General features: G+C 45.7%; 1 protein-coding gene across 5 annotated transcripts in view; it reads left to right on the top strand.

Moving 5' to 3' along the window:
- Positions 1-19,548, top strand: part of SLC8B1 (solute carrier family 8 member B1) — a 94,753-nt gene that overhangs the window by 25,596 nt on the left and 49,609 nt on the right. For all 5 annotated transcript variants that reach the window (XM_033955014.1, XM_033955015.1, XM_033955012.1 and 2 more), the window contains exons 6-9: positions 8,082-8,187; positions 9,145-9,312; positions 13,355-13,462; positions 18,218-18,274. In XM_033955014.1, the coding sequence (XP_033810905.1) occupies positions 8,082-8,187; positions 9,145-9,312; positions 13,355-13,462; positions 18,218-18,274 (439 nt within the window). The remainder of the gene's footprint in view (positions 1-8,081; positions 8,188-9,144; positions 9,313-13,354; positions 13,463-18,217; positions 18,275-19,548) is intronic.

Raw genomic sequence — 19,548 nt, 5'->3', positions numbered from 1 at the left:
TCTCAGACAGGAACATAATATTTATATTTGATAATAAAGAGCTTCCAGCCTTTGGTGTCTCTGGCTTGATTTTAGGGGTTCAGTGTTTTCTCTTTGTTATTTTTACTACTTTATCATTTCTATAGTGCTGACAGACACATGCAGCGCTGTACATTTAAACATGTAATATAGTCCCTGCTCAGAAGAGCTTACAATCTAATTTGGGCAGCAGACGGGACAGATAGGGGTTAGGGATATTCTTGCAGAGAAAAAGGTAGGATGGACATAGTTATCTTACGGTGAATGGGAGTTAGGACTGGATTTGAATGCTAGAGACAGTTTGACATATTTTTCTTCCTTTTTAATTTCCTTTTTCAACTTTTTCTTCCCTCCCTTTGTTTATTTAGTAGTGGTTCATTTCTTTTCTTGTCCCCCTTCTGCCTCATCGTCTTCTCTTCCTGTCTGTCCTTTCAGTGGTCGTCTTCCTATCGCTCTGGGTTCCTTCCTTCTGCCCTCCCGAGTTCTCTGTCTCCGCTCCTTGCTGGTTTCCTTTTTCCTCTCGCTGTCACCGGTTTGCACGATTCATCTGGGCCTCTTCCGCCAGGTCACTGTGGTCAGCGGTGACGGTCTGGAAGTATTTCTTCCTGGAGACGGTGGTGGGTGCATGAAAGAGCTCTCCAGGGAAGACGATGGAGACTGAAGCGGTGACCAGTTAAAGAAGGCCCGGCATAAGCGCAAATGTTTTCTGCTTGCGAAGATGTGAGGAGATCTGTGGCCTGGCACCAGGAAGGAAATTGAGCAGATTAGCCAGGCCTTGTCTCTCTTATCTGTCTTCATGTTCTTTCTAATCACTATCGTGGGAATCTGAGAGAAGCCACAGATAGTGAGCCATCGAGTTAAGCTTGCACTATACAGTATGAGTGGTGTGACCTGATCACTAGTGGATGCTGTGTGTTTAAGGGGGCTGGTCAGAGAAAGGAAGGGTTAGTTTCTAGTACGGTTGATTTTGACTTTTGGTGCTTGAGAGCATGTGAAGGAAGCTTGGTACTATGGGGGAAGGGGTGAAGAGAGAGAAAGTGAGGGTCCTGTGGTCAGGTTGATATAAAGCAGTGGTCTCAAACTCGCAGCCCAGGGGCCACATGCGGCCCGCCAGGTACTATTTTGAGGCCCTTGGTATGTTTATCATAACCACATCATGTCTTTTTAGCTATAAATGACAATGTTATGATTAAGACTAAGCCAAAAGGAAAGATTTATAAACTATAAAGAATTTTATCTCCTGCAAAATTGTCATTTAAGAACATAAGCAATGCCTCTCCTGGGTCAGACCTGAGGTCCATCATGCCCAGAAGTCCGCTCACGCGGCGGCCCAACAGGTCCAGGACCTGAGCAGTAATCCTCTATTTATACCCTTCTATCCCCTTTTCCAGCAGGAAATTGTCCAATCCTTTCTTGAACCCCAGTACCGTACTCTGCCCTATTACGCTCTCTGGAAGCGCATTTCAGGTGTCCACCACACGTATAAGAACATAAAAATTCAGCCAGTCAGGGGAGTTCAACCCAGGACTCATTGGTGGATTGATGAAGGTTTGATCACTTTTTCTTCCCCTTATACTTCTTCTTCCTTGATTTGGATTAAAAAATTAAACATCCAGGCACGGGAGTTGAACCCAGGACTCTTTGGTGCCAGGTAACACACTTTCCTCTAGTCCACAATAAGACATTTTTTCTGAGGCCCTCCAAGTACCGACAAATCCAAAATGTGGCCCTGCAAAGGGTTCAATTTTGAGACCACTGATATAAAGGAATCTGAGGAGGGGATGGAGGGGAGATGAGACGAATCCAAAGACAGGGGTGGAGGGCTTGAATTTGAGGATCAAGAACGGAGGAAAGAAAGGAGGAAGGAATGAAAAAAAAAAAAAATGGGGGGAGGGGGAGAGAGAGCAAAAGAAGAAATCTCTGCAATTTCTTCCTCATCTGCACCCTGGATGCTTTTTAGAAATACTGGACCTCCCTGTGGGTATCGAGTGCGGACATCTCAATAAGGCAAATCGGCTTTCTCTTCCCCCGTAACTCTTATTTCACATTCACTCCAGGGATCAAAACGTATTCAAAATATTTTTGGGACCTCAGCGGCACCACTCGGAGCTCAATAAACTCTCGCTGCTCCGAGCATTACGCGCCAGACTGTTCAATAGTCCTTTGTTCGTTAAATCTAAGAACATAAGAAACGCCTTCGTCGGATCAGACCCTAGGTCCATCTATTCCAGCGACCTGCACACGCGGAGGCCAAGCCAGGTGCTCCCAGATGGAGACCCTGGTCACCCGTATCCATCGATGTGTTTTGCAAGGAGGTATACATCCAACTTACGCTTGAAACCCTGAATGGTAGTCTCCGTCACCACCTCCTCTGGGAGAGCATTCCAAGCGTCCACCACCCGCTGTGTGAAACAGAACTTCCTGACATTTGTCCTGAGCCTCAGTCCATGACCTCTTGTCCGTTTCACATTTGACAATGTGAACAACGATGACTCTTGCTCTATTTTGTCGAATCCTTTCAGTATTTTAAAAGTCTCAATCATATCCCCTCGCAGTCTCCTCCTCTCGAGGGTGAACAGTCCCAGTCCTTCGAGGCGTTCTTTGTAGCTCAAATTTTCCATACCTTTTACTAGTTTCGTGGCTCGCCTCTGCACCCTTTCCAGCAGGGCTATATCCTTCATAACATAGTAACATAGTAGATGACGGCAGATAAAGACCCGGATGGTCCATCCAGTCTGCCCAACCTGATTCAATTTAAATTTTTTTTTTTTTTTTAATTTTTTCTTCTTAGCTATTTCTGGGCAAGAATCCAAAGCTTTACCCGGTACTGTGCTTGGGTTCCAACTGCCGAAATCTCTGTTAAGACTTACTCCAGCCCATCTACACCCTCCCAGCCATTGAAGCCCTCCCCAGCCCATCCCCCACCAAACGGCCAGACACAGACACAGACCGTACAAGTCTGCCCAGTAACTGGCCTAGTTCAATATTTAATATTATTTTCTGATTCTAGATCCTCTGTGTTCATCCCACGCTTCTTTGAACTCAGTCACAGTTTTACTCTCCACCACCTCTCTCGGGAGCGCATTCCAGGCATCCACCACCCTCTCCGTAAAGTAGAATTTCCTAACATTGCCCCTAAATCTACCACCCCTCAACCTCAAATTATGTCCTCTGGTTTTACCATTTTCCTTTCTCTGGAAAAGATTTTGTTCTACGTTAATACCCTTCAAGTATTTGAACGTTAACAATTTTTTCTGCTCTTTCTGTAAGCAAAATGCCACTTATATTTTCAATTCTCCTTCGGTCAGGGGAAATTTTTCTCCAACATGTACCATTTTTTTTGCCACATAGGCTTTCTCGACTACAAACCCCCTGTAAAAACTACACTCTTATTAAAAAGCTCCTGAACATAAGAATAGCCTTACTGGGTCAGATCAGTAGTCCATTGTAACGATGGCCAATCCAGGTCTCAAGTACCTGGCCAAAACCCAAAGAGTAGCAACATTCCATGTTATCGATCCAGGGCAAGCAGAGGCTTCCCCCATGTCTTTCTCAATAACAGACTATGGACTTTTCTTCCAGGAACTTGTCCAAACCTTTCTTAAAAGCAGCTACGCTATCCGCTCTTACCACAACCTCTGGCAATGCGTTCCGAAATACGCATATGTTCTCACAGTCTAACTATAATCACCTCCTGTTGCCTAATACGCCACAAACCCCAGCTCTTTCTGGACTAAGAGGGCAACAGTGCCCTGTACCTTTTTTGTAAATCCTCCTCCTATCAACTGATTTTTTTTTTTTTTTTCCTCCACCAATCACAATCCCTCCTGGTTTTAAAGCCAGCAAAGTCCACTCGATCTCGGCATTGAGACCCTGCGGAATCGCTGCCTGTATTAAGTAAATCCAATGGTTTTTCCTTAATTTTAGTGGTTTTTTTCTACATTTGCACCCTCCCACCCAACTGTTGCATAATCTGCTATTCTCCACCTAATATCCTCTATTCAATGTTGCTTCTCTGTTCGATGATTCCCTAAAGGAGCTTGTACCAATTCGTGATTTATGTTCATTCGATCGTAGTTTTAATAGGACAGCTGGTCTGCTCTCTATTAACTTGCAAGGACACACTATAATCTGTTGTACTACGTTTGCTGAATTTGCATCAGATGCTTCGTTTTGAAGATGACGCCATTCAGTCCCTGTAAAGTTGGCTTGCAACTCCCACAAGCTTCACGGCATCCCATGCCCCTATTCTGTTGAACAGTCCCAATTTTCTGATGCTCTTGAGTAGGCTGGCACTGGAAACTCTGCAAAAACACGTGTATAACTGTGCCACATGCCAATGGGTTTTCACTATTTGTACAAACTCCCCCACACAGAGCCTTAGAATAGGGCAAAACACATGTAAGAATCTCATCTTTTTGCTGAGCCTGTTCTTATGATGGGATGATATATGGTTCTTCTATCCTGCAATTCTCTGCTTGGATTCATTGCGGCTCGCAATAAGAGTGATGATGGGGAGTGTGTTGGACAGTAGAGCTACGTCCTCGGCACCCTGAGGTTGTGGGGTCAAATCCCTGGTTGCTCCTTGTGACCCTGAGCAAGTCACTTAATCCCCCCCTTTTGCACCAGGTACACTAGATAGAGTTTGAGCCCGCTGGGACAGATAGGGAAATATGATAAAGTGCCCAAATGGAAAACCACTTAGGATATACCGTATATACTCGAATATAAGACTAGATATTTGGGCCCAAAAAATGGCCCAAAAATGGGGGTCTCATCTTATATTCGGGTCATCGCCCACCACCCACCCCCCTCCCGGACTCGTTGCAGACTCCACCGGCCTGGCGTAAGACCTGGTAAGCTGGGACCGGAGGGCTCCCTCTCGTCTCCTGTCTCGGCCAACTCTAACAATTTTTTTAATCTCCCACCTCCCCCTGTGTACCTTTTTTTGGGGGGCTTTTTGAATCCCTAGTGGTACAGCGGTGTATCGGGCAGGAGCGAACTTTCCGCGCTCCTGCTCCACGCTGAGCCCCTTCCTCCCTGAACTGCTGCCTGAGTTCTCGCGTCCCAGCAGTGTCCCAGGCAGGAGCGAGCTTTTTTTTTGCGCTCCTGCCCGGCGCTGAGCTGCTCCCTGAATGGCTGCGGCCCACTACTGGACCACCAGGTCATATGGGGAAGCCAGTGTAGCTTGTCCAGTATAGGGCCAGCACCTCTCCATCTTGTTTAATTTAAAAACGAGTCTAGCTGCCGTGTTTTGTAATAATAGCTCCCAATGTGCAAAACTCACCCTTAAATAAGCTTGCTGTCATATTTCCTCCCCCTTCCCCAGTCATCATTTTGCCCTCTGGATCACTTAAGAACATAAGAAGTTGCCTCCGCTGGGTCAGACCAGAGGTCCATCGCGCCCAGCAGTCTGCACCCGCGATGGCCCATCAGGCCCATGACCTGTACGGTGATCATTGTCTGAACCCTTAAATCCCCCTTGGTCTCTACCCATACTCTCTCTATATCCCATCTCTACCTCTATCTGTATCCCTCAATCCCCCTATCTTTCAGGAATTTATCCAATCCTTCTTTGAAACCCGGTAGTGTACTCTGTCCTATCACAACCTCCGGCAGCGCGTTCCAGGTGTCCACCACCCTCTGAGTGAAAAAGAATTTCCTAGCATTGGTTCTAAACCTGTCCCCTTTCAGCTTGTGGTAGTAAATGGAACTGGCTGAGCAGTGCTTCTTAAAGGTACACGCTTTTCCCTGGAGTTGGAGCCACGGAGGACCACGTGGTCTCGTGAGACAGGTCGTTGCACAGTTGTGACTTCAGAGGAGGGAGCTCCACGTGAGATGTGCTACTTACCGACTTCTCTTGCCAGAAGTGACGGTGTAGTAAAGAGAGAGAGAAAATTTGCCGCCAGCAGTGACAGCCGTGTCCTGCCTTCGTTTTCTCTTTTTTGCAAATTTTCTAGTGCACGTGACGTTCTCCTGTGACACATCAGCTGGGAGCTTGTGTTCTAAGGCACAGCCTCGGAGCTGTGCCTCAGTTGTGCTTGCTTTCCTTGAGCCCAAGTGCAACACCACATAGAAACATAGAAACAGACGGCAGATAAGGGCCACAGCCCATCTAGTCTGCCCACCCCAATGACCCTCCCTACCTATTTCTGTGAATAGATCCCACATGTCTATCCCATTTGGCCTTAAAATCAGGCACGCTGCTGGTCTCAATTACCTGTAGTGGAAGACTATTCCAGCGATCAACCACCCTTTCGGTGAAGAAGTATTTCCTGGTGTCACCGTGCAGTTTCCCACCCCTGATTTTCCATGGATGCCCCCTTGTTGCCGTGTGATCTTTGAAAAAGAAGATATCCTCTTCCACCTCGATACGGCCCGTGAGATATTTGAACGTCTCGATCATGTCTCCCCTCTCTCTGCGTTCCTCGAGTGAGTATAGCTGCAATTTATCCAGCCGTTCCTCATACGGGAGATCCTTGAGTCCCGAGACCATCCGGGTGGCCATTTGCTAGACCGACTCAAGTCTCGGCACATCTTTGGGGTAATGCGGCCTTCAGAATTGTACACAGTATTCCAGATGGGATCTCACCATGGATCTATACAATGGCATAATGACTTTGGGCTTATGGCTGACGAAACTCCTACATATACAACCTTGACGGCTTCCACAGGCCTCAGCAACCTGGACTGATGAAAATAATCAGACTGGGGAATCTCTAGTTCCCCGCGAGCAAAGAATGACATGAGATTTCATCGTCTGCCAAAGAACTGAGCAAATTGATGTTTTCTCCCTAAATTTTTTTTTACTCCCCAGAGTGTGCCATGGCAGTCTGTTCATTCATGGTACACGTCTCTTAAATTCCGCTGGATTTCTGCCCTAGAGCTGGTCGGCGTGTGGTAACCAGTTAACTCGCAAAGAAATTCAACCCGTGGTATCGTGGCTGGTGTTGTGCACAGGAGGCAGGCCAGAAGGGCAGAAATAGAAACTCCCCCTTTACCAGTAAATTCAGGATTCTGGGACTCTGTCCTCTCCGTCAGCTTCCACCAAATTATTTAACTAGAGAGAGACAGGCTGTTTCTCCCTATTCCAAACTGCGCCCTTCCCAGTGTCCCCACAGTGGCTAATCTAGGTCACAATACCTTCCTCTTCCATGTTTGGTGTATGGCGCTGTGTATATTTTCCTCTCTCCCCCACCCCGTGAGCTTCGCTCAGCTGGTAAATCCCTCCTATCTGTGCCCTTCTCTTCAACTGACAACTCCAGACTCCGTCCCTTCTGTCTTGTTGCACTATATCTGCTTGGAACAACCCCCCCCCCCCCCGAATCCATACGGCGGGCTACGTCTCATGCAGTGTTCAGTGCCCAGTTAAAAGCCCACCTCTTTTGAGAGTGCATTCGACTCCTAACCCTCTCATCTTGGGTTCTGCATCTCCACACTATATGTCATGTGTGTCCAAGTTAGATTGCAAGCTCTTCAGAGCAGGGACCATCTATAAATGTCAAAATGTACAGCTCTACGTATGTCTTTCAGCACTATATAAGTGATTGGTAGTGGTAGTAAAATGCCTGGTAGCACTATAGAAATAAGTAGTAGAAACCCAAATGGTAGCAACATTCCAGGGCAAACACTAGCGTCCTTCTGTCTCTTTCAATAGCCGACTATAGACTTTTCCTCCAAGAACTTGTGCAAACCATTTTTTTAAACCCAGCTACACTAACCGTTGTTACCTTATCCTCTGGCAAAGAGTTCCAGACCTTAACTATTCATTGAGTGAAAAAAAGGCAACCGGTATAATCTGTATAAGAAATTTTGCTTGTAGTGAAAGCTATTGGGGAAAAAATGATAGAGAAAATGAGCCCATATGACAAGATGTGGCAGAGCTTCATTTTAATATTTAGTCTTCAGATGTTCGGACGAGCGCCACAGAGCAATGCTTACAGTTTGGGGTGAAGGTTCGTGGAATAATTTGTTTTCCCAGCCCAGAAATCTGCTGCATCTCATAGGTGTCGTTTCTTCTCAAAACTGGAAAACTGTTCTGCCCTTGACCTTTGTCCCTGCATGGTGTGACCTTTCTTGCCTTTGGAAATGGCGCCCCTGATGTGTTCAGTGCCATGGCGGCCTTCTCTGACCCTAGGACTGCTGGACTGGCTATAGGGGCTCTTTTTGGTAAGCCATATTTCGCCATGTTCCATCTTGTCGTACAAGTGAGTAGCTGTGTGTTGTGTGTCCTTGAGAGAGGCCAGGACATCTAACGTTACGAGATCTTTGACGGAGCCAACAGTGTCTTCCTGGCATACTGCTGCCATCCATGATCCTGGGTGCCACGGAGTTTTAATACCAAGTTGGCTGATCTATAACTTGACCTGTATCCTTTTCCCTTTGGGGTATATGTGGGGAGTGTGTGGTTGCAATGGTTAGAGCTGCAGCCTCAGCCCCTGGGGTTGTGGCATCAAACCCTTGCTGCTCATTGTGACCCTGGGCAAGTCACTCAATCCCCCCATTGCCCCAGGTCCATTAGATAGATTGTGAGGCCACCAGAACAGACAGGGCAAAATGCTTGAGTACCTGAATAATTTCATGTAAACCATTCTGAGCTCCCCTGGGAGAACAGTATAGAAAACTGAATAAATAGTGTGAAAAGTTTCAGCCTCTGATAACCAGAGCTGACACTGTGATGTCATAAAGCCTCGTTCCACCAATAAGAGCCAACATCATCAGTGATGTCACAATGGCTGGACTGTCCTATGCTTGGCTCACTTTCACTGTATTATGATTTCTAGAGTGGTGCAGTGGTTAAAGCTACAGCCTCAGCACACCGAGGTGGTGAGTTCAAATGACACACTGCTCCTCTTGACCCTGGGCAAGTCACTTAATCCCCCCATTTTCCCAGGTCCATTAGATAGATTATGAGCCCACTGGGACAGACAGGGCAAAATGCTTGAGTACCGAATGTAAAACCACTTAGACTAGACGTGGCATATAAGTACCAACAATAATATGTGCGTTGGGAGGGTGAACCGAAGCTCTGTTTTAGAGAAGAGCATTGAATGCGGGTCTTCTGGGGATTAGGGTGAGATGACCGGTTCGTATTTGTGGTTCAGGCTCTGATTTTCTTGTCCTTAGGTGCTGGCGTGTTTGTGACAACCGTGGTGGCAGGTGGCATTTGTTTGGTGAAGCCCTTCACAGTCCCCTCCAGGCCCTTCCTGAGGGACGTTGTCTTCTACATGGTGGCCATCTTCCTGACTTTCTACTTCTTGTACATCGGCAGGATCCGGCTGGGAGAAGCTCTTGGTGAGGCTGGTGTGCCGGGGCTGCAGCCATTGCCCGTGATGCGATTTTGGTAACAGCTGACGTTCAAGAGGCACTTTTTACAAGCTTCAGCCTTGATGTTTAGATTTGTTTATTGAAAGATTTTATACCGCTATTTCCCCATATAATATGTAATGTAATGTAATTTATTTCTTATATACCGCTACATCCGTTAGGTTCTAAGCGGTTTACAGAAAATATACATTAAGATTAGAAATAAGAAAGGTACTTGAAAAATTCCCTTACTGTCCCGAAGGCTCACAATCTAACTAAAGTACCTGGAGGGTAATAGAGAAGTGAAAAGTAGAGTTAGAGGAAAAATAAAATAAACATTTTAACAAGACAGCATTGATCTAAATACTTTGGAAGGTAGAAGAGAGGAGAGAAAGGAATAGAAGCAGAAGGGGAATTCTGGAGAAATTTAAATGATAGAAATAGAACAAAACAAAGACAAAAGGCAAAACAATAGATAAGATTAAAGATAAATCATAAGCTGGAAAGAAAAATAAAATAAAACTTTGTCTTCAATCCACGGTTTCAGCGTCAGTGATGAAGTGGAGCAAGTAAGTTTAGGAGGAGCGATTGACGTTTCCAGAAAGGGCTTCTTCAGGGAAGAGACTTGGCCGACAGTCCCAGGATTATAACTTTATTCTTATATACCGCCAACAATCTTGCGACTTCTAGGCGGTATACAATGAAGAGAAACTGTACAGATAGCGAATTACAGAGTATAGTATTGAACATCTAGTGATAGTAACAGGAGAGTTACAGGGTCTGTGTATTACACGGTTTCACAATGAGTAGCATTATACAGTCGACGATATTCAGAGCATAAGTAGGAGAAGAGAAAGGAGATTGCGCTTTGAGTTACAAAGGTGCAAGGCTGCGAAGGTGAAAAAGATAACATAAGATGTTGATGAGAAGTAAGTTGTTAATTTGGTACATTTGAACGAAGGACGGGCACCAGTGGGAAAAACTGGTAACAATTAAAAATAGAAATTTTGGCAGAAGAGGGTAGACGGACTCCTTGGGATGGGAGGAGGCTCCGATTTTAGGGGAGAAGTCTGGTTAGGTTATAAATTTCTTAAACAAGGTTTTACAAACCCGTATATGGGCACGGCCTAGTTATATGGGGCGACCTATGCAGCTATTGTAAATCATCCCCCCACCCCGGTACCTTTGTCAGAGCCCCCTGGATGGCGAATCTCCAGTGGTCCAGGGCAGCTGCGATCTCTTCAGCATCCGGCCTGCCCCCAAACCGCTTGACTGAGTGGCTGACGGCAGTTCTCGTGAGAGCTGACGTCCACCATTCAGCGGGCGGTGCGGGGGCAGGATCCTTTCATCTCTCCCTCCCATCCGAACCCCGACCATGAGACCGAAATATCTGGTAACAAACGGCAGCGTCAGTAGCACAAGCTGCATCGTGGCCTTCTCATGCCCGGGTGTTCCTCTACCACATCGCTGATGATGTCATCTGCAATACGGCACACAGAATTTTCAGGGAAACGCGGTATAAACTGTATTGGTTTTTGTTTTGTTTTTTAGAGTATTTCAAATCTAGCATATCACTAATCCATAGAGATATACAGAAACAGAAATAATTACAATTCCCCCCCCCCCACCGCCAAAACAAAAACCACCCATCGGGTAGCCTGACCAGGAAAAAAAATATGATTAAATTGTCCATAAATGAAGTATTGGATCCAATATCTATCTAATTAACAACAGAAATATTTTAAAAGTTAGGGCTCCTGCTTCCTTTTAAGCAGGCGGTAATTTTAATCTTGTGCTTGCGCTAAAAAGGAGCGCTTAGAGGTTATTCAGAATCAACCCCCTCCCCCAACTCAAGCCATCCCTTACAGCCACCCCTTATAGCGATGATAAGGTTCTTAGACCATTACATTAACATCCTGTCTAGCCTTAAGAAAATCATCCAAATGTTTAGGATCAAAAAAAAAAAATAGAAAATGATTACTCTCAAAAAGTTACAAAACGAACTCGAAGAAAACGTAAATCAAATTCGGCGCCCAGGGCTAAAACCCTTGTGCCGCATTTGTGTACTTCTAGCTAAGTCGGGACGTACTCTAATTTATGAGCCAAAAAACAAAGCATCAAGAAATCTAAAGGAAAATGTCAAAATATTGTTGCAGTCGTGCTCCAAAACGAAAGTTACTACCATAGTTTCTCTCTCTGTGTAACTATTTCCGAAGAGGATCCCAAGAAAGATGTTAAAATTTGTTTCAACATTTTTAGCGTTCACTATCTACTGGAACCGAATCACTTGGAATCTTCAAAGTTTCCACAAGATATCATTTCACAGAATACAGGATGCCCGGGGCGGTACTTGGAGACCCCCCCCAGGAAAGAGACTTGGGAGTACTGGTCGACACGATGAAGCTGTCCGCGCAATGTGTGGTGGCGGCGAAAAGGGCGAACAGAATGCTAGGAATGATTAAGAAGGGGATCGCAAACAGATCGGAGAAGGTTATCATGCCGCTGTACCGGGCCATGGTACGCCCTCACCTGGAATACTGCGCAACGAACTGGTCGCCATGAAGGAGGACACGGTACTACTCGAAAGGGTCCAGAGAAGAGTGACTAAAATGGATAAGGGGTTGGAGGAGTTGCCGTTCAGTGAGAGATTAGAGAAACTGGGCCTATTCTCCCTTGAAAAGAGGAGACATGATTGAAACATTCAAGATAATGAAGGGAATACACTTAGCAGATAAAGACAGGTTGTTCATCCTCTTCAAGGTAGGGAGAACGAGAGGGCACTCTCTAAAATTGAAAGGGGATAGATTCCGTACAAACGTAAGGAAGTTCTTCTTCACCCAGAGAGTGGTAGAAAACTGGAACGCTCTTCCGGAGGCTGTTATAGGGGGAAACACCCTCCAGGGATTCAAGACAAAGTTGGACAAGTTCCTGCTGAACCAGAACGTACGCAGGTAAGGCTAGTCTCAGTTAGGGCGCTGGTCTTTGACCAGAGGGCCGCCGCGTGAGTGGACTCTGGGCACGATGGACCACTGGTCTGACCCAGCAGCGGCAATTCTTATGTTCTTATCAACAAAAGTGATTAATGGAGATTTTGGAAAGCTCAAAAATCTTAGATTATGCCTTCTGACTTGATTTTCCAATCTACGTTGGGTTTAGATGTTCCTCTTTAATTGAGGCAGTCTCGCAACTTTTTCAAAGTCTGAATTTTAGTTTTTAAGAATTCTAAATCCACAGAACAATAAACCGTTTTAAAACTAAAAATTTCCTAAACTGAGAGACCACAATCTTAGGACCCAAAATTTAGGCCTGCAGTTACAAGCCTTAAATATCAGATTTGCGTAGGTTATTCCACGTTAACACGTTAATGGAATTTAATTAGCTTTGTTACTGTCAGTGGGGCCCATTTACTAGTAAAATGGATGTGATTCACAGCCCTCTCTGGCTAAGTGCTGCTGAAAATCTTTTCTTGGCCAGTTAGCGAAATTTAACTAGGCCAAAACCTCTCCTGCCTAGTTCAGTCATTTTCAGCATTGACCCCCCCCCCCCCAAAGTTTTCATAAAATGTTGTAAATTGAATTACCTAAACTTAGAGGGTTGATTTTAGGCCTGAAAATTCATTTGCCCAGGTTTAGGTGCATGGCATTGCATTTGAAAACTAGGCATCTAAAAACTTCCACCCCAGTCCGACATCTTAGATAAGTGAAAACAGATCCCTAAAATTAGATGTTTACAAGAAGTCCTTTTTCAAAGGGTCCAATTTAGGATTCTGATTCACAAAGGCAGATATTCATTACAGTTGGATTCGCAATTATAATTTTTCCGTACATATTTCTATCATTCCTCCAAAATATATTTCCATATGACCTATTCATTCCTCTATACATCCCCCCTCCCCTCCCCCGGACTGGAAGGTGATGCAATTTTTAATTTAAAGAAGCAGTTTTTGATGGTTAAGCTGTGTGTGCGAACGGTTCTCCCGCTCTTTTAGCCCGTGGAATGACTTGTTTTGGGTTTTCTTCTCCCTCTGCAGGTTACCTGGGAATATATGTGTTCTACGTCTTTGTCGTTGTCATCTCCACGTGGATCTACAGGAGGAGACGGAATGAGAGTTTGGCCAGCTCTGTTCGGGGAGAACCAGGTAAAAGACGCAGCCCTGTGGAACTTTGCAGGATTTGGTTTTGCCATCTGAGAAAGAAGGAAATCAAACTACCCCCTCGCACAAAGAACTCCTATTGTATTTTGGGACGGGGCGTAGAGCCGTTACTTTTCATATTGAAAAAGGGAACTTGTTAGCTGTGAACCTCTAAGTCTCGTCGGCTGCACTCAACTCGAGCAAGACTCGCTTAACGACGCCCTGTGCAATACTTTCCATAAGTTAGTCACACCTGTCAAACTCCTGTTACTTGTCTAATCTGTCTCTGTAGTCTACATCCACTTAAACCCTAGGCAACTCCGGTCCTCGAGGGCCGGAATCCAATTGGGTTTTCAGAATTTCGCCAATGACTATGCATTGAAAGCCGTGCATGCAAATAGATCTCATACGTAGTCATTGGGGAAAACCCAATTGGATTCCGGCCCTCAAGGACCGGAATTGCCCATGTCTGCCCTAGGCTGTCTTTTTTTTTAATTTAATCAATTTTCATAATACAATTCTCACAGAACAGTAAAGAATGGATTTACAAACCAAAAGAAAATAAAAAGGTAATATTTACCATAATACAACTCCATCTAGCCCACATTAATGGAGAAATTACCCTTAATAAAAAACAAATTTAAGGAAATAATATAGCTCAGTTTTAAGATTTTTCAGTATTAGCTGTCTTATTTTTAAAATACATTTTCATGATCATATTTTTATCCAGCTCACTTGAACAGGTCATCAAGAGAGTAGACCTGGTCTGGATCACGTCTTGGGAATCTTCCAGAAAGCCTGTAAGATCGAAATCCCTAGGAGCCAGCAGGTCTACCCCTTATTCAGTTTCCACCTTCTTTTTCTGTGGAATATAGTAGCATTTCGATATTAAAAGATTCTCGGCATTTGATAATCCCAATATCTCTTTTTTAAAAAATTTTCTTAAAAGAAATTCCGGAAATAACAAGTGAGATATTGGGAAATTGACAAACTGGAGATTCTTTACTCGTGATATATTCTCCGTTAATTAGTTTGGAATGAATTACACCAGAATCTTTTACTACTTCCTAAGCTGTCTTTTAAATCGTTTTAATGTGTATTGTGTTGACACTCTGTGACAGGGATGTCAAAGTCCCTCCTGGAGGGCCGCAATCCAGTTGGGTTTTCAGGATTTCCCCAATGAATATGCATGAGATCTATTAGCATACAATGAAAGCAGTGCATGCAAATAGATCTCATGCATATTCATTAGGGAAATCCTGAAAACCCGACTGGATTGCGGCCCTCGAGGAGGGACTTTGACATTCCTGTACTAGGGTATATACCAGGGGTGGGCAACTCCGGTCCTTGAGGGCTGGAATCCAGTCGGGTTTTCAGGATTTCCCCAATGAATATGCATGAGATCTATTAGCATACCATGAAAGCAGCGCATGCAAATAGATCTCATGCATATTTATTGGGGAAATCCTGAAAACCCAACTGGATTGCGGCCCTCGAGGAGGGACTTTGACATTCCTGTACTAGGGTATATACCAGGGGTGGGCAACTCCGGTCCTTGAGGGCTGGAATCCAGTCGGGTTTTCAGGATTTCCCCAATGAATATGCATGAGATCTATTAGCATACCATGAAAGCAGTGCAAATAGATCTCAAGCTTATTCATTGGGGAAATCCTGAAAACCCGACTGGATTGCGGCCCTCGAGGTGGGACTTCGACATCCCTGCTCTACGAGCACATACTGTGCCAAAATGTGGTGTTTGAACCTTTTTAGTCTTTAATTGTTTTTGCATGTGTTTTTAAGTTATTCTTGCTGGGGTGAATTTCTTCAAAAAGGTGATATATAAAACCTGATCGAGGGAGGAACCCCTGCTGAATCTGGTCCCGGTACTAAGGAGGCCAAATGGAGCGTGAGGCTGGAATCCCGGCCCAGGTGGCGTAGCGAGGGTGGAAGGCGCCCGGAGCGGTGACACACCTCTTTAACCTCCCCAGCACGAGCCGAATCGGCAATTTGCTGCCCACACCAGCCTCGGCTCTCCCTTGCGTATCACTTCCTGGTCCTGCAATCAAGAAGTGATGTCAGAGGGAGCAAAGAGGCTGGCGGAAGCAGCAGGTTGGAGCCGGTGAAAAGAGGAGGAGAGGGAAATCTCCCCCCTCCCCTTACACTTCTCCCTTGGTATTCGTGGGGGATAGGGGCAGAATCGGACCGCAAATTGAGAAAAACCGCGAATATCTTCTCGTCTGGCTCTGACCCACCCCCACCTTCCCCCCGGCATCCCGGCCTTACCTGGTGGTCTAGCAGACTTTCGAGGCAGGAGCGATCTTCCTACGCTCCTGCCCCGTGTAGATCGCCAATAGGAAATGGCTGCCGTGAGCTCCCGTCGTAGTCTCGAGAGACTATGGGAACTCACGACAGTCATTTCCTATTGGCGATCTACACGGGACAGGAGCGTAGGAAAATTGCTCCTGCCCCGAAAGCCTGCTAGACCACCAGGTGAGGAAGGCTGGAGAGAGGCGGGAACTTGGTAAACTATGGGTTCTCCCCCCCCCCCCCCAAAAAAAAAAAAAAAAATTGCGAGTGTGGAAACCGCGAATGGGGAGGGGGAAGTGTACTATGCCTCTATCCAGGCCTGTGATTTTGCGGTACCTTATCCGCCTAATAGAGCTTTGAGATCTGAAAATCAAAAGTTGTTGGAACCGATAATGCGAGGAAGATATGCTGAAACCAGAGCCGCTGCTTTTTGTTTTGCAGGTATGAAGCTGTGGGACAGTTACGGCTCTGCTCTGACTGGTTAAGATTTTAAAAAATGATTCAGAACGCAATTGTTACAGCATTTTTGTGAAATGTCCATGGTTTTTAGTGGCACACAGTGGGTTATTTTAAGAGTACACTTCTCCCTCAGTATTCGCGGTTTCAAATATTCATGGTTTTTAGCTTGCTGGCTCCTCCCCCCAAATTACATCAGCTTGCATAGAGAAAGCGCTGATTCCAAGCGTTTACAGAGAAAATCGCTGATTCCCGGCACTTTCTTCACCGTGTTTCGCCTCTCCTTCAGGAACAGGCCAGGTCTCCCACCGTGTTATTCGCGGTTTCACCCTATTCACGATGGTTTTTAATAGAAAAACAGCGAATAACATCTGAAAAAGTTATTTGTGGTTTTTCTGTGTTTGCGGTTCTGTTAATCCCCCCTATCAAGAGTGAATACGGAGGGAGAAGTGTAGTTGTTTTTAAGATTTTGGGCTCCTTTGACTAAGCTGCGTTAGGGCTTTAACGCACGGAATAGTGCGTGCTACAATGCCGCAAACGCTAGATGCTAACGCCAACATTGTGCTGGCGTTGGTTGTAGCCGCGTAGCACGGGGTTAGCGTGTGGTAATCTGCTGCTTAGTAAAAGGAGTTCTTTCTGTTTTGATGATTTTGTATGTTCATACTCTGTAAACCACCTAGTTCTAGACCAGAGGTCTCAAAGTCCCTCCTTGAGGGCCGCAATCCAGTCGGGTTTTCAGGATTTCCCCCATGAATATGCATTGAAAGCAGTGCCTGCGCATAGATCTCATGCATATTCATTGGGGAAATCCTGAAAACCCGACTGGATTGCGGCCCTCGAGGACCGGAGTTGCCCACCCCTGTTCTAGAATCTTGTTACTCTCAGAGATTCCGGAATCTTGCTATTTTTTGGGATTCTGTATGGAATGTTGCTACTCCTTGGGTTTTGGCAGGCATTAGGGACCTGGACTGGCCAGCGTGAGAACGGGCTACTGGTCTGACCCAGTAAGGCTATTCTTATGTTCAGGGGTCGCAAAGTCCCTCCTCGAGGGCCGCAATCCAGTCGGGTTTTCAGGATTTCCCCAATGAATCTGCATTGAAAGCAGTGCCTGTGCATAGATCTCATGCATAGTCATTGGGGAAATCCTGAAAACCCGACTGGATTGCGGCCCTCGAGGACCGGAGTTGCCCACCCCTGTTCTAGAATCTTGTTACTCTTAGAGATTCCGGAATCTTGCTATTTTTTGGGGATTCTGTATGGAATGTTGCTACTCCTTGGGTTTTGGCAGGCATTAGGGACCTGGACTGGCCAGCATGAGAACGGGCTACTGGTCTGACCCAGTAAGGCTATTCTTATGTTCAGGGGTCGCAAAGTCCCTCCTCGAGGGCCGCAATCCAGTCGGATTTTCAGGATTTCCCCCATGAATATGCATTGAAAGCAGTGCCTGCACCTAGATCTCATGCATATTCATTGGGGAAATCCTGAAAACCCGACTGGATTGCGGCCCTCGAGGACCGGAGTTGCCCACCCCTGTTCTAGAATCTTGTTACTCTTAGAGATTCCGGAATCTTGCTATTCTTTGGGATTCTGTATGGAATGTTGCTACTCCTTGGGTTTTGGCCAGGTATTAGGGAACTGGAACAGGCTACTGGGCTTGATGGACATTGGTCTGACCCAGTAAGGCTATTCTTATGTTCAGGGGTCTCAAAGTCCCTCCTTGAGGGCCGCAATCCAGTCGGGTTTTCAGGATTTCCCCAATGAATAGGCATTGAAAGCAGTGCCTGCACACAGATCTCATGCGCATTCATGGGGGAAATCCTGAAAACCCGACTGGATTGCGGCCCTCAAGGAGGGACTTTGAGATCCCTGTTCTAGATGGTACATAAGTTTTTAAAATAAATTTTTATCCAAATAACGAAAAAGCCTATGTGAATGGCCAAGACTTCTCTCTCTCATTTTTTTTCTTTCGTTTATTGATTTATAATCTTTTTTTCCCAGGCCTATCGACAGAGTCGGACGATGTGATGCCCGCAATGGGACACAGCGCAGACTACGGTACGATTTCCTTCTCAGAATGCAGAAACTTTGGATGTTGATCGTCAGTCGGATCCTTTATTGTGTGGTACATAGGCTTACCGGGCGTCCGGATTTCCACAGATGGCTTTTCAAAACCCGGCGCTTTGTCCTGGTTTTGAAAAGCTTCTGACATTGGGACGGCATCTGCAAACGCGCGGATGGCATGCATGATGTCGCACACATAAACGTGGCCTTATCATGTAGCATGCGCGGATGCCGTCCCAATGCACGAACGGGTTAAGGGGGTGGAGCTGGGGGGCGGGGCTTCTTTGAGTTTTCTTTACACTTCTCTTTCTTTTAACAAAAAAAAAAAAATATCACTTGAGGCCTTTTTCTAAGCTGTGTTAGGTGCTAATTCATGCCTAACGCACCAAAAACGGCTTAACGTGGGACGGTGTTAAAGCATTCTGCGTTCGTTTTTCCATCTGCTTGTGCATGGTGAGTTGGATAACCTGAATTACCTGGTGGAGAAATACCTTGTGTATGTTGGACACTACAGCCATTTTAATACATATTTTCTCACAGTCTAAGCAGATGGAACAGCATGTACTTCGCTAATCTATGAAAATGATACTCTTGCTGGCCTAGTTCTTGTCTTCCTAAGAAGGATACTTCTCCAAGGTTCGGTGGCCATTGTTCATTTGTACTGAGCTGTTATCAGTGCCGTGTGACATATGCAAGGCACCCTGAGAAGCCACATAAAACACCCATAACAAGTAACAACCCCTGAAGGATGAAGGGGGAGCAGGGATGTGGGGGCCTGGTGCCTGTCTCTAAAGCAAGCCATGGGATCCAGGCATGGCCAGGATGCTGGAATGTCACCCTTGCATCTTTGTTTCCATTTGCGGCATAAGACTGCTTACAAGGACACCATCCTGAAGACATACAGTGTTGTATAACGAATAAATCAGCCTCAGCAAGGTGATAAGGATTCAAGATATGGACAAAAGAAGTTCCCGAAGTGCCCTCTGTTTCTGGACTGCTAGGGCCCCTCTCGTGGGGGGGGAAGTGAGAGGTGTGGACTGGGGGGGGGAATAGTTAGGTATACATTCTTTGTATCATTAGGGAGTCATATGACCAGAGTTTGGGGATGAGCCTTTTGAAACAAAGCAAGAATTTATCTGTATAAAAGACCATGCATCACAAGTAGGGCCAGAGAGATTTACCTGCTTATGCCTGGAGGGTGTGCTAGCCCCCTGCTCGGCATATGAGTGTAAGTGTTACTCTCCATTGCATATTCTGAACTGACAATA

The sequence above is a fragment of the Geotrypetes seraphini genome, chromosome 8 (assembly GCF_902459505.1).
Source record: "Geotrypetes seraphini chromosome 8, aGeoSer1.1, whole genome shotgun sequence".
NCBI classification, from domain to species: domain Eukaryota; kingdom Metazoa; phylum Chordata; class Amphibia; order Gymnophiona; family Dermophiidae; genus Geotrypetes; species Geotrypetes seraphini.
The sequence above is the reverse complement of the archived record's forward strand: the minus strand, read 5'-3'. Positions and strand labels throughout refer to the sequence as shown.